The sequence below is a fragment of the Acartia tonsa genome, chromosome 13 (genome assembly GCF_053477335.1).
Source record: "Acartia tonsa isolate MP-2025a chromosome 13, ASM5347733v1, whole genome shotgun sequence".
Lineage (NCBI taxonomy): Eukaryota > Metazoa > Arthropoda > Copepoda > Calanoida > Acartiidae > Acartia > Acartia tonsa.
Window position 1 is genome coordinate 22,228,434 of NC_137272.1, and position 15,970 is coordinate 22,244,403.

General features: G+C 33.4%; 1 protein-coding gene across 3 annotated transcripts in view; it reads left to right on the forward strand.

Annotated features, from left to right (window-relative positions):
* Positions 1 to 15,970, forward strand: part of LOC145304022 (uncharacterized) — a 528,912-nt gene that overhangs the window by 505,361 nt on the left and 7,581 nt on the right. For all 3 annotated transcript variants that reach the window (XM_080145773.1, XM_080145774.1, XM_080145775.1), the window contains 3 exons: positions 7,898 to 8,180; positions 11,903 to 11,944; positions 14,934 to 15,068. In XM_080145773.1, coding sequence (XP_080001899.1) covers positions 7,898 to 8,180; positions 11,903 to 11,944; positions 14,934 to 15,068 — 460 coding nt within the window. The remainder of the gene's footprint in view (positions 1 to 7,897; positions 8,181 to 11,902; positions 11,945 to 14,933; positions 15,069 to 15,970) is intronic.

Sequence of the window (15,970 nt, forward strand, 5' to 3'; positions counted from 1 at the left end):
TATTTCTGATCTTCTTTTGAAATTTTACTTTAGTTTGAATGAAAAGTAAAGTACATATTTCATAATAGGAATGATGTTTTAACAAGGACAACTTTTCCAAAGTATAACAACCTAATAATGTTCAAAATCAAAAACTTTAAATTTAAAAATTTTAAAATTCCGTAAATTGAAGCTTTTCTTAAAAGATTATGTCAGTTTTGGATATTTTTTAATATATATTGAAAAACTTTTAAAGTATTATTTTAGTATTATATTATAATTAAAGTAGATAAAAAAATACCATTATTTACTAAGTATATTTGCGATTACTTTTATTTAATGAAATCTTCCAATTTTTAACATGTACAAAACGGCCTGCTTAATTGCTTCAAGATCCATGTCAGATCTATATAGGAAATAAATGTCTATAAACGAGCTCAAGTTTTCCAAGGAATATATGATTAAAACTTATAGTGCTCCAATAATCCATAATAAACTCTCATTGCCCAGAACGATAAGACCCATTATTTTACTTTATTAAAAATAAATTCATTTTTTTCATTTCATGTTGCTATTTACCTTATATTGATGTATTTAATTTCTAATCATAAAAAAGAAAATTTAAATTTATAATATGATAAATTTAAGAAAACTATGTTTTAAAAGAATTCAATTGTGGCGACATTTTGTGTGTTCAAATATTAAACTAAAATTATAATCATCATCATTAACCCTTTGGTGATGGTAATGTAAAGAAAAAAATATAATTTAAAAAAATCTTTTAAAAATCATTTAAATTATTAAAAATTTACTTTCTTTTAGATAGTAATGCCGGGTGAGGAAAATAGATTTATTGAGAAATAGATATGCATATAGAAAACTAGCCAATAGGGAGATAATTATATCGAGCCAACTCTAGTACCTATAGATTATTTATATTAGTACAGTGGTGTGCATTTCTTTCCGCATAGTGTTTAATATATATAAAGTGGCATTCCTTTAAAATAAAGTAGTGAGGTTTTTGTCTGTAGCTCAATATTAGAAAACTGCTGAACCTATTGAGTTCTCCATTTTATAGAAGCTTCACATAGGTCTTGGGGTGATTTTTGGCTTTTAATTTTTTAAGATTAAGGTCTTTGGGTGGTTTAAAGCTATTTTTAGGTTTTCCCTGTCCTTTTTAAGCAGAGCTCTTAGGTACAAGGGCCGCAGCCGTTAGTTGCAAATATATAGGGAAAACTATTGACTTAAATAAATTGAAAAATGGCCGTTTTTGCTGAAATAATGATTTTATGCGATTCTGATGACTTTTGCGGAAGTGAATGCACACCCAATGATAGTTTATGATCAGCTGAAGTAAATTTCCTATTCGAGCCCTAGTTTCCTAAAGTGTACAGCAGATAACCCAATTATTGCAGACCCTATTTTTAGCGACTCCGGTCAAATGGAAAAGCGATGTATAAACGATTTATACATTATACTCAGTGGCGTGCGAACCGAAGGGGGCGTTTGGGGCAATCGCCCCCCCCTAGCGACCAAAACGCCCCCCCCTGCCCCCCCCTAGCGACCGCCCCCCCTGCCCCCCCTAAATGTTGAAAAATGCCCCGTTTTGCCCCCCCCTGGTAAACAAAAATGCCCCTTTTTGCCCCCTACCCTACAAAAAGCAAAACTCTCCCAATTTCCAAAAAAAAAGATCAAGAAATACTCAACAAAAAAATTTTTTGGCGCTTCGCGCCAAACAGACAGTTACTATTCATTTAACCTTAATAGGAAGTATCTTTATTTGTATAATATAAACTTTTTACCAAAGAAATTTTGTACATCCCCAATGATGATACACAAAATTACCCCTTATATAGATTACAATTAGTGGATGAAACGTATGGAAACTCAACTTTTTTAACCAACCAATCAATATTCCATTTAAGTCCCAAAAGATGTTGAGCTAATGAATAAGAAAATGTTTATATGAAATATTGGGGACCAGTGTAATAAATAGCCCAAAACACCTTCCCTCCTCCCTGCATATTTGAAGAAAAAAATTTGCGCTTCGCGCCCTTCCAATTGGTTTCTGCTTTTTATCACATTGTATAAAAACATTTGTAAAAATCAAATATTTAATCAAAAAGTTATTTAAATAAAAATGAAACAGCGTTGATATTTATCTAAGCCTTTTTCTTAACACTGTATGTCTGTCTAAATGAATAACTATATATGATGTCATATGATGTTCAGGATAAGTTTATAATTTTTTTGTGTACATACCCTTACAAAAAGACATGTTTTTTTATGGCAATTTTCATTAAAGAGCCTTAAAACTAACTACACTCTATATTCCTAACTTGTTAAAATACGTCACTCTTGTTGTAGTTCATTGATTTTAGTTAAAAGAGGAAATAAATATTTTTCGGTGCGCTTTGCACACTGCCCTAATAAATCCTTGAAAACACCACTTCATGAAAAATTGACATATTGTTAAATTGCCATTTGAAGAGGGTAGGATATGTTGATATAACCTTTTATCTTCTCTATAATTCACTATGGCTGTCAGTTTGTAATGCTAATGGGGAAATGTAATTTTCTTAACTGCAATTAAAGATAGAAGGCTAAATTAATGTTAACACTCCTAACATTTTGGAGTATAATTAAATATTATAAATTTCTGGAGGTCGGACTGCTTTTTAGGACGTTTTTGGCAATTTTGTATCTTTCACAATTCCCCCATTGTAGCTAAGGGTATCAAAATCAAATTTCGGGTATAGTCCCTTTCGTGACATTGCCTCTTAATTTCTTCATATTTTCACAGTAGCTTTTCCCCTATTTATAGCCCCTGTGGGGCCAATTGCCTAACCCTGCGGGAAAATCACCTAACCTAACTTAACCTATAATAAACTATTAAAAGCTACTATGAAAATACGACGAAATGCCCCTTAAGAGGCGTTGCCACAAAAGAGACTATACCCCAAAGTTTTCCATATTTCTAAGAGATTTTCATATCTGTAGATGAAAGGACAAGTATTTTTTTTATTTTTTACAAAGTTCTTTATATCTTTGGATTTTATAGCACAATAAATTTTTTTGTGGATTATAATATCAAAAAAATAAAATCTCTTGTTGTTCCGAGCATCTAGTATGTAATTTACTTTGACTGTCATCACACAACATACAAGAAAAAGGATTTGTGACTTTTTCTACCTAAAATATATATCTATTTAAACTAATGCTCTTTAAATCTTCTTGTCTATATTCTTGTTAATGATTTTTTGTGCTTTGCTACTTATAGATGTTGTCATCCTTGTTGTCATAAAATAAAGAAATATTTAAAATCAGTTCTACATATTAGGTTTATTTTTGGTAAATTATTTCCTAAATGAGTGTTTTTATCTCCCCCCCAAAAATTTTTTTTAATGGGGTTATTCATCCTTCCTGCTGAGATTTTATAACATCCCCTTCCTCCCATAAAAAATGTTTTGTGGTGGGGGGGGGGGGGTGGAAGGTTAAATTATCTTCTGTACTTTTTTTTCGAAGATGCTTTCTAGCTCCCTTCCCTTCGGTCATTGCAGGGTGGGGAGAAGGGATGGGGGAGAAGAGAGGGGGGGAAGAGATGGGGGATATAAATGGGAAATAGGGATGGGGAAGAAGGGATAAGGACTAGAAGGCCCATAATCAAATAATCCCACCCCTTAAAACGCCCTTATTTAAAATTAGTATATATAATCAAAATGCCCCCCCCTAAAGCAAAGTGCCCCCCCGGGGCACTTTGATTTAGGGGGGGGCAAAATTTTACAAAATCTTCAAAATGCCCCCCCCTAGACAAAGTGCTTCGCACGCCACTGATTATACTTTCAAAAATTTTAATTTTTCAAATTTTGATTTTTTTGAAGTTTGAAGCTTTTTTAGCTAGTAGCAAATTTTGAGATAGGACGCGGAAGCTACGCACACTTTCGGAAACTAAATTCAGTTCATCTAGTTTATGGTATGTATAGGATAGTATATGGTACTACTAATTACTAATTAGATAATACCTCAGGAATTGGGGAATGAGACAATCAATTATAAATGATTATTCCTCTTCAATCTATAAAAACTAATTGAAGGCCGAACAATTTAAGCAAACACAGGCTGAATTTCGCACATGTGAATTGTTGTAAAGATTAATTATCGTCAATTGTAATGTCCCTGACAATATTACAATTACTAAAATTGTTCTTCTTGACCTGATGAAAAGTTAGATGCAAAGGAACATATTCTAATTTTTAACAAATCATAAAATTAAAGATATCCCAAACTTATCTTACATTTTCCAGTATGGCTCCAAAACTACAGAGCGTTAATAGTTATTTATCGCATCGTATTATAGAAAGTTTTCTGCGGATAGTAAAATAAAAAGGTTAAATCCTGGTGCAGAAGGACCGGGCCAACAAATTAGGAAATAATTTTATGAGTTAATTTTTTTGAATAGAAAATTTACAAAAAATGACACGTTACATGATTTTCTATATGTCTGGAACCGGTTCCAATCTGGCAGAAATTAATCGGAATTAGGACCCTGGATATAACTCTATTATTACCTAAATATTGTATGATATAAGTATACATAACATGTATCTATTTATTTATGTAATAATTTATGTATGAGAAACCATTATTAACTTTAGTAAACAAGGATATGACAATGCAAGACAAATTAATCTCCCGCCTTAAATGCTAGGTGTAAAATTATGTCTTTGGACGGCTACTTGACTGTTTTTGGCCATCTTATTTTTTTAATTATGTAAATTAAATAATAGTTATTTCTCGTATCGTATTATAAACGGCTTTCCGCGGATATAGAATGTACAATTATAAGATTAAAACTAGTTTTTTTAGCCCCGTGGTGCCGAAGGCACCGGTTAAAAAAACTGGTTTTAATCTTATGATTGTACATTTCTATATTCGTAGAAAACTGGATATAATACGATGCTAAACATAGTTTTTTCGTATTCATGAGAACCGGTTCCTATCCACCTGATTCAAATGAATACGAGAAAATATATTAAAATCAATGCACGATGAATTAAAGTAAATCCCCATTACCCAATGATGGTAAATAAAATTACCCCTTCGGTCTATTAATGTCATAATTCCCATTACCCAATGATGATAAACAAACTAACCCTTCTGTCAATTAATATTATTAGTTGAAACTAATCAAAATATAAAACAAAGACTCCCAAGTTTTTGAGCCAGCGAATAAGAAAATGTAATTTTTTAAAAACACGGTACTACTGTAGTAATCAACAGTCCAATGTCCCCTCCCTCTCTATATTTATATATTGCTGCGCTACTTATGAATATAGTTCATCTAGAGTATGTAAAAAGTTGGAATGAATAGAAAAAGTTAGTTATATTTTTTTGTAAGGAAAGCCTAACTTTTAATTTATCCGACCTGTCTGATACACTCATAGATATTTATATATTATGCAATATCCTCTTATATAAAGTAGTAAGCTTTTTTATCTGTAGCGAAGGATCTTGCTAATTACTGAACCAATATAGTTCTTTTTTTATAGTGAATCTTCTTATAGGTCCAGAGAAGGTTTTTAACTATTTAGCATAAGAGGACCAACACTCTCCCAATAGTCGGCAATAGAAAACAAATTACGTCCACCCCAAAAATTTGTTTTTTTACACTAAAAAAATGTAGGGTCGATTTACTCCCACTCTATCGCTGAAGTGTCTCTAGAAATTAATTTGCATAATACATTCATTCAAAAACCTTTGTTTCGAAGTCCTGGCTGTAATGATTTTAAGATTATATTTTAGATTCTATTCAATTGCGTCTTTTGGAGAACAATTTTTATTTGAATAGGTTTTGATAAAAAAATCTAGTTCAAGTTTCATGTGTAACGTAATAAAAATAAAATAAAATAATACTTCATTTCTTCATGATAAATTATGCTTTATAATTTATCGACTAGTACTTAATGTTCTTTTTGAAACATTTAGTTTTAGATATCCCGCAAGACTTTTATGTTGCTATTTTCATTTATTTATCAACAAATTTCATATAACTCACCAAAGTCTATCGACAAACCCCAAACTGTACCAGTTTTGAGCAAGACGATTCCAGTTACGTCATATACGTTTCGGTAAAGAAAAAGGAAAGGGGGGAAGAAAATCTCTTCAAAAGAGATGGAAGAAAAGGGAAGAGATTTTCTTCCCCCCTTCCCTTTTTATATGACGTCATAGGTATCGTCTTGCTCAAAACTGGGACAGTTTGGGGTTTGTAAAGTCTATCTAGGAGGGAAGGAACATTGGACTGTTACCTACACTGGTCCCCGAAGTTTTATAAGCACGTTTCATTTGATAGTTTAAAATTGTAGGGATTTATATTAAATCATGATTGAGTGGTACAAACATGCACTGTCTAGACTTCCCTACTAATATTTTTTGTTTATCTTCAATAGGGAAGTGTTAGTCGATTTATCATACATTGTATTATCTCTAATGATTCCTTCAGAAATTAGTATTTTAAACACTTTACTTTTCATATTGGAAGTAATGATTTTTATTTTTTATTGCTGCGTTACTGAAGAACATTATGTCACATAAAAAAAACGATGGCCTAATTATTTTTTTTATCGTAGTCAATTATGTTATTTCGGCTAGATCAGGTTATTTGGGACAGATTAGAAAAGATTTATAGTGTAAAATTGGCCTTAGAATAGTGTTAAAAGTATATTGCTTCAATAGAGGAAAAATTTTCTAGAAGAAGATGTTGGTTAAATTTCAGTAATTTATTAGTCGACATAAACTGTTAAAAAAGAATGTCAGTTACAAAGCTTACTGGTTAACATGTCTTTTTTTTCCGAATTTTGTCCTAAAAAAACAATGTTATGTACAAAAAAAATGATGCTGGTAATCTAACGTCTGATAATATCGATCTGATTTACATTTTGTGTCATGAAAAAAATACATAATGTATAATTATTTTTATTATTTCTATACACGGAGAATTTACATAGGTTGTCGCATAGCATGAATAAAAAAAAGATTTTGAATTAAAAGTAAATTGTAACAATGGATTTATTATTACTTGGATCTTGCACCAGTTAATATGTACTCTAATAATGTGAAACTAGTAGCTGGCTAAAATAACACATTCCCTTTCTTCCTACCGAACCGATCATTAAAGGATGTCCATGTTAGCAACCTAAATTGACGACAGTCATAATATCCATGTATATTGTATTATTGAAATTAAGAACCTTAGACTGTGTAGATACTGTAGAAACCTAATTATAAGCTGTATGCCTTTAGAGGATTTTTAAACAAAGTTTTGGAGATTTTGTATTTTAATATAAAGATGTATAACATATATTATCAGAAATATAATATAATACTAATTACTGTAAAGTAAATACTATAAAACCTAATTTATTGTATGTTTGTTTATAATTATCGGTAATTTTTTTAGCTTATTTAGTTTTTTTTAACATATTATATAGGTGTTTTAATAATATGTTGTCTTTAATTTGTTATTTATCATATTGTACGATAGCATGCTGTAAGCACAATCAATGAAAAATACTAGGGTAAAAAAAACTATCTTTGACTGACATATAAGTTGCAGGCAAAGTAGTAAGTGCAATTTCCTAGTGCATTAAAAGAGGTAAAAAAACACCTTCCCTCAAAATAGTTATAATCGTTCTCTTGAACCTCTAAGAAGCCTCAATGTAAAGGAGAACAATATCAATTCAGCAGTTAGCGAGATTCTTCGCTACAGACAGACAGACATATATCCTGTTACTTTTACATTTATATTATAAACCAATTATCGACAAATATTTCAAATTTATACTTCGTTTACGAGACCTATACAAAACACCACCCCTTTTAATTGAACAAAAAATTTACTATTTATTTTGTTTTATTTTAGATGATTACGACGTGTCAAGCAAGTCCGGCACCCCCTCGCCCATGATCTCACGTGTGGGGGCCGCCCACCTCTCCGCCACAGATTTGCGCGACCTGCGCGAACCCTCGGCCGCTCGCAGCCTGCGGGAGGGCTCGACGCCGCGCAGTTTGCGCGAGGGAAGCGCCGGAACAGTGGCCAGCGATGGATCTGGCAGTTTGGCGGCGGAGTTCGGCGGCGGTGACGGCGGATTTGATGGAGCACACGGCGGGAAGAGCAGCAATGGCGGCAGTTCATTAGGAACAAGGTAAGAGGTGTTTTGGTTGGTGGCAAACCTTCTCTTCAAGCTTTATAAATATTCTTTTGGTAGCTTATTTAAGAATGGTAGAAATTCGGACGGTTTCCCTCTCTCACCTTATTTGAAATGTAGTCCCGCATGGTCAGGACATCCCGCAGGGGTTCGGCATAAAGCTATAAACTAATCCACAAACCCCCACTCTTATTCTATTTTTTTTAATATGGGGTTGTGGGTTTTAAGGGAAATCACTGAAATACGAATATCAACTATTCTACGCAGTAAATCTTAATATGTGCCCGACTCTGTGTTCAGTAATATCTTAAGAACAGCTTAACTGTTTGTCCCACATTATATTTTACATTTTTTATGAAATTGAGGGTATAGTTAACCCATTTTATTGGGGTCAAATAACAAGGCTTGCTAGAACAAAAAAATATGTTTCTTTTATTGTTTACATTTATTGCATGTTAATAGTTAATTTTACATTGCATAAGTTCGTGTCGACAATCCTTTAGGTTATACATTCCACGGGGAAATCAGAATAAAAACAAGGATGACAGCATCATTGAATAGCGAAGCTCGAAAAATCATTGATAGATAAACGGCCAAAGTGAGCATTTTTGGGGTATAGTCCTTTTCACGACATCCCTCCATAAGGAGCGATTCTTCGTATTTTTAAAATGGCTTTTTATAGGTTATTTTAGGTTAGGTTAGGTTATATTGTGTTAGGTGATTGCCCCACAGGGTTAGGTAATTGGCCCCGCAGGGTTAGAGCCCCCCGCAGGGGCTAGAAATAGGAGAAAAGCTACTGTGAAAAATACGAAGAATCGCTCCTTATGGAGGGATGTCGTGGAAAGGACTATACCCCATTTTTGTAATATTACCGACATACCTAAGGACCAAGTAGTTGTATGTTGAATGCACTAAAAAAGCAGTCATCACAAAAAATATGAGCAGTAGCCAAAAAATCACATTTCCCCCATAGCCCATAGCGTTACTGATAGACAAAGTAAAATGTAGAGTAGCTTGTAACAACGTATTGGCATCGGTAGCTTGAGGGTTATTAATTAAACCCAGCTTATACCAAAAACGAAATTAATTCGGGAAAAAATCACGAAACCTATACGTGTTATCAGCTGTCGTTGGGGGGCAACACATCGTAAAATTGACAACCTCTCCATTTGCCCAAAAATAATATTTTAGATTTATTTCGCTTGTTGGTTATACCCTATTCCTGTTTTAATCCCTAGCAATCTAACATAGGGTTCTTTATTTCTTTGGCTATTAATGTTAGTTTTTTTTTAATATCCTGTGAGCGTATAAGAAATGTTGTATTATTATTCATTTCTCTACTTTTAATCATATTTACTTATTATTCAAGAAGGGAGGAGACTTTGTGCTGTATATTACACCAGTCCCTTAAGTCGTATTATTCTCATTCGCTTAACAACTTTGGAGACTTTTACTAAATTTTGTTTTGTTGTTTCATTAAGTGAGTGTCCAAACGTTTCAAGCACTCAGGGGCGTCCAAGCTTTTTTTTTTGGGGGGGGTAAAAAATTTTAGGGGGGGGGTAAAATGGCGCGCGAAGCGCGCCGAAATTTTTTTTTACCCCCCCCAAAATTTTTACCCCGGGGGTAAAATTTGATTGGGGGGGGTAATTACCCCCCCTAAAGTCTGTTGGGGGGGGTAAATACTCCCCCCAAATCTGTTGGGGGGGGTAATTACCCCCCCCAAACTAATTTACCCCGGGGGTAAAATTTTTGGGGGGGGTAATTTAATTATGTAAAAAAGCACCTACCTAATCTATTAAGTTAATAAGTACTATCCTATAACATAAAGTAGTAAGTAAGGTTTATTTGACTATAGCTTCAGATTTCATTACTTTTAATACTGAGTTCTCCTTTTTAGGAAAGCTTCACATAGATCCCATGATGGTTCCACACTATTATAGGTCAATCCTTTGAGTGGTTTTAGGCTATTTTTCTCCTCCCTTTTTACCCTTTAGAAAACACGAGTTCTTAGATGCTAAGGGCGCCAATACTATTCAAATATATAGTAGTATCTCATTCTTTAGAACATAAAAATACAATAATTAACTCACTAACCAATGAACTAATATGATTATACTTTAAAGTGAAGCGTCTTATAGGTCCTGGTAAGTTTTATAACTAGTTTTGAGACACCCTGACATCCTCCCAAAAGAAATCGCCTATAGAAATTCTTTTTCATTATTTAATGAAATATTTAATTTAGTTAGGTATCTATTTTATGGAATCTTCAGTGCTTTACAATTACATCATAGATCCCCGGGATGGTTTTAGCCCTTATAAAGGCCCAAGCAAATAAAACATGATCAAACTATTAAATTTTTTGTTATCATGGTTAAGAACTGTTTTAACTGGTTGGACTATATTGGGGTATAGTCCCTTTTGTGGCAACGCTTTTTAAGGGGCATTTCTTCGTTTTTTTCACACAAGCTTCTCTCCTATTTCTAGCCCCTGCAGGGGGCCAATTGCTTAACCATGTGGGGCAATCACCTAAACCAATATAACCTATCCTAAAATAAACTATCAAAAGCCATTTAGGATATACTTTTCATTAACTATTAGGAGACCAAACGAGGAACATAAAATATATTACACCTCAATATAATAAAATAAAATAATAAAATATATTACACTTTTTTAAGGGGGGGGGCGGGATTTACTCCCTCCCCCCCCCAAAACAAATTTTCAGTAAAATTTTTTTTTAAGAACATTCAATTTGGGGGGGGTAAATACCCCCCCCAAAAAATTTTTTTTAAAGAACATTTATTTTGGGGGGGGTAATTACCCCCCCCAAAATCGTTTGGGGGGGGTAAATACCCCCCCCAAAATCGTTGGGGGTGCCTACGGCACCCCCAAGGTAGGGGTAATTTTTTTTTGGGGGGGGGTATTGTTCACAAAATTTTGGGGGTGCCTACGGCACCCCCAAAATCGTTTGGGGGTGCCAAATGGCCCATTACCCCCCCCCTTGGACGCCTATGCAAGCACTAATTGTAATCTACGATAGTCTTGTGTATCATCATTGGGGATGTACATCAATTTAACAGCTTGTCTTATCCCTTTAAATCGCTGCTTATATATTATATTCATTAATATGATTTAAGATTTTCTACTATAAAGTTTTTGAGAGCACTTGGGACTTTGATGGTGTTCTTTCACTTCAACGTTTTATCGTATTAGATAAAAAGGGATTTTTGTGAATTGTGTGATTCAAAAGGGAACGGAAAATTTGTGCTGTTGTAATAAATATGAATGGATATCAACAGGGGAAATATTGTCAATTTTGGTTGCTATTATGAACCTCATTTATTAGTCACTTTGTTCATACAGTAGGAGGGGAGAGGATTTGGTGGGGAGGATCGTTATTTTAGCCTGCTACAAGTTTAACTTTATTAGAGTACAAGATAATCTGGTTTAAAGTATCATATTAATGAGATATTATAAGACTTATTAATACAAATACCATATTATTTAGTGACTTCGTCCCTTGAGGGAGGGTGGAATGCACTAGTTACTCGCCTTGCATTAAGAATTTTTTCGCGGCCTTTTTCTAGAAATGTCGATCTACCCTCACACAAAATGAAAAAAATGGCTTTGCAAAATCTTTGTTAGAGACAGACAGACCGACAGACATCATACTTGTTTTAATTTTTGCATTAGTTTTAACATTTTTTTTATATTTCTAGGTCTGAATCTTTAGCAAGCATATACAGCCAAGGAGAAGGAAGGTAATACAACATTTTATTTTTGTTCTCAAGTATGGCTTCCAAACCGATTATTATCCGGGTTTGTTACCTGGGTATCCAGCAAGGGTGACACTGACACGTTATGGCTTATGTACGGGTCTCTCTTGCTTCCTATCTCCCCTTAGTATCACGCCTCGCTTCGCTCGGGGTATTAGAACCGGTTCGGAGTCCTACTAAAATAATTTATCGTATCGTACTATAGAAAGTTTTAAGAATATTAAAATGAAAATAAAAAGATGAACTCTAATTTTTTGGCACTTGCACTAGGGGCCATCAAAACTGGAATTAATCTCACAATTTTTTAATTTATTATCCGTAAAAAGCTGTCAATAATACGATGCGATAAATAATAAACTTTGTGTGACATATAAGTGCATTTACTTCCACATAGCGTTTTATATTAAAAAAAAAATACCTAGTTATATTTTTATAATAATTAGCGTTTCTGATGGTTGAAAAATGTGATAAATAAGCGGAAGTGAATTTACACCTTTTAATAGTCCCAATTAATTTTTATTTGTTTTTGTCGTTTGATGTTTATAAGATAATTATTATAAAATATATTTTTGGTGCTTTTCCACAAAGTGCCTTTTGAGCACTGAATTCATTACACCCCCCCCCCCTTTTAATAATGAAGGGAGTTGACTAACCCCTGTGGGGTAACACTGCGGGGCAAATTCCTACGTGGCTACCTAGTACCCAATATAACCTAACCTAACCTGATAAATAAACAAACGAAAACCATTCCTACCCCACTAGCCCCTTTCTTCTATTAAATTTATTAAAAAATAGGTTTGTTCTGTGCCCAATAAGACGCTATAAGGGAAATTTCCATTTTTTCTATTGATTAATGTACTATATTATTTAATTTCCTCTATAAAAAGATTTTTAATTGGGTAGAAAATTAGTCTTTAGGTACTTAATTTTTTGGAAATTTTTAGTAGCAAAGCTACTCTTAAAATGGCATATGTTGGTATGAACGTACCTTGAACAATGATGACAACATCCATAAAAGCTTAGCACTGAAACGGTAGGACAAATGGACATTAACACTTGTATAGTATCTGAACTGAAAAATCGGAACATAAATGTATAAATGTCGAATCAAAATTGTAGGTAAATTTGTTGAAAAACTGCTTAAAAACAGGATAATGTTTATGGACATACTTACATTTTTGGACTTGATTATAGAGTTGCTTCGCTTATAATATTGTTCTTTGTTGTCCCAGGAATCAATATACCAAAAATAACGGATAATTAAAACACTTGAAAATTTGTTGTTAAAAAAGTAGAAAAATCAACATGTTTAAAATGGACGTACGGACATTCTGGTAATGATTATAGAGTTGCTACGCTTTCTAAATCGTACTTAACTACTACAGGAATCATCATGCAAAGTTTGAAATCGATAGGACATTTCTAACATGCCTAAATTAACGAATAAAAGCTATATATCTCGGACGGACGGACGGACGTACGGATGCACGGACGGACGGACCGACCCTAATTATAGAAAAGCTTCGCTTTTAAAAATCAAAATCACTTTAATGAATTTCTTACAGTTTTCTGGGAAGCTTTAAATCATTTTTTCAGGTTTTAGAATAATATTTGCGATGTACTGTTCAATCATTAATTAACTGAAAAAAATTGTATACTAGGATATGATAAATTATCATTATTTAGACAAACTATAGAGACTTTTTATAATTGCACAATTTTCAGGAATTTAGTAATGGTGATTTTCCTAATTTAACCCGGCGATCTTTATGCTTTGTTTTAGGTTGGGTTGTTAAATAAGGGCTAGGGATAGTGCCACACATGGGTAGAGCTCTCCTAGGGGCCAGCTCCTAGAAATAAGATTAAAATTCAAAATAAGAGGGTGGAGTGATGTCGAAGAAATATGTTTTAAAACTAAACTTAAAATAAGTGATCAATCGAAAATACTTGTTATCATTCAATTTAATTTTAAATTTCTTCAAGGTTTGTTACTACTGCGTTTCTTTAGTAAATTATTGCCATTGTTTTTTTCTCCCACTACTAATGAGGATGATTTTTAAAGAGGATGTCAATTATTGTGTTTTCCATTGCATTGGTACACCACGAAATAAGGGATAGATAATGTAAGATAAATTGGTGGTATCCATTAAACATCCATTTGAGAAGTGGCCCCCATATTTTAAAATTAAAAATAAGAGGATGAGTTTTTTCGTGTATATGTGTTTTACTTTTGGTTGGGCTATATTTGGTATTGGATTGTCCCGCAGGATTAGGACAATGCAAGTATAGGATTCAGGTTAGAGCACTCTTTTTTTTTCGGGGGGGGGGGGGGGGTTCTTGCAGGGAAAACACCAATAATTGATATATTTAAAGACTATTTTCTTCCCTATTTAAAGATTATTTTCTTCCATTGGCTTTTACCTGTATATTTCTGATTTATAGGAAAATGTTTTTGAAGATTTTTTTTCATTTTAATTGTTTTATTTGTACATATTTATATAATTATAGGGGGAAATTACTTTACTTTTCACATAGTATTTAATTGAATATTGTTAAAATATATTTTGTATGTTATATTTGAACATATAGTTTTGTCAAGATATATAAGGCAGGTTTTTGCACATTTTAGATAGGTTGTGCATTCTCTTCTGCATATTATCACATTTGCATAGTGTTTTATATTCGCATAAAGACACAATAACTAATATGTCATGTTAGTGTTGTTCTGATTATCTGATAACGTAATACATGCGCGGAAGTGAATACATACCTTTGCAATGATTGGGTACTAACCAGGGAGGGAGAAGACATTGGACGAATATTACTCTGGTGCCCAAAGTTTTATAACCACGTTATCATATTCGTTGGTTCAAAAACTATGGATTCTTTTATAAAGGCTTAATTGTTTGGTAGTAGTCCATTGTCTTATCCCTAAAGAAGCCTGACCGAAACTAACAACTATTGAACATATCAGGTATGGAACTGTGAACGTACGGGGCGAGATTGAGTTGGGGTATCTGTACAACACCAACACCAAGACTGTCGACATCAACATCAAGCAGTGCAAAGACCTCGCGCCCGTTGACACCAAGAGAAATAGATCTGATCCGTAAGTGATTTTTTTCTTTCTTAAAAGTAGCGTAGCTACTTTATAACTAAATGTTAGGCGTCTGTTTGGACGTCACACGACCATTCTTTTATTGAAATGAAGAGAAATAATTATGAAGACGGAAGGAAGGGATAATTGCATTGTAAATAACACTGGTACCTAAAGTTCATGACCACCAAAACTTTGAGTACTTTTATAATATTTTCCTTGGTTTGTTACAAACTAATAGTATCCAAACTTTTCAACCTTTTATTTTCACAGGGGATATTTTATATTTTATTGTCCATTGTCTTATCCCTTTAGATCCCTAAGGGGAGCGGGATTTGTGGTAAATAAAGGTTAAATAAACAAGCTCTAAGAAACTCTATTTTTCCAATAGCCTGCATTTTATTAAATGTTTACACAGACGTCACCTCGAGTGGGTATTAGACATTTTTTGTGTGTACTTCATTCCAGCATTCAGTCTTCTATTTTTAGTCGTGGATCTAACCTATTATGCAACTAACCTTGTCCGTCTGTAAGATTATTTAGGGAAAACTTTCTTTTTTTTCGGCTGCTTTTTAAGATAAAAGACAAATTTTTACCTTTATTCAAGGAGAATCTATTCAGTAACCTTCTTTATCTGTCCTTATGTCCATTAGAAATAGACACCTGAGCTGGATCTTTAAATCATTTTAGTGGTGAGCCAGATCGGGGTGAGCCAACTTTCCACTAATGAGAGCACAGCATTTTATGAAATGCCGCGCTGTGATTGGCTGAAATTCGGCTCACCCTGATCTGGCTCACCACTAAAATGATTTAAAGATCCAGCTCAGACTCATCTAATCAATGAGAATCTACTTTTTAACTCACTTTGTCCGTCTATCCATTAATAGGGAAAAACATATTTATAATACGCCTGC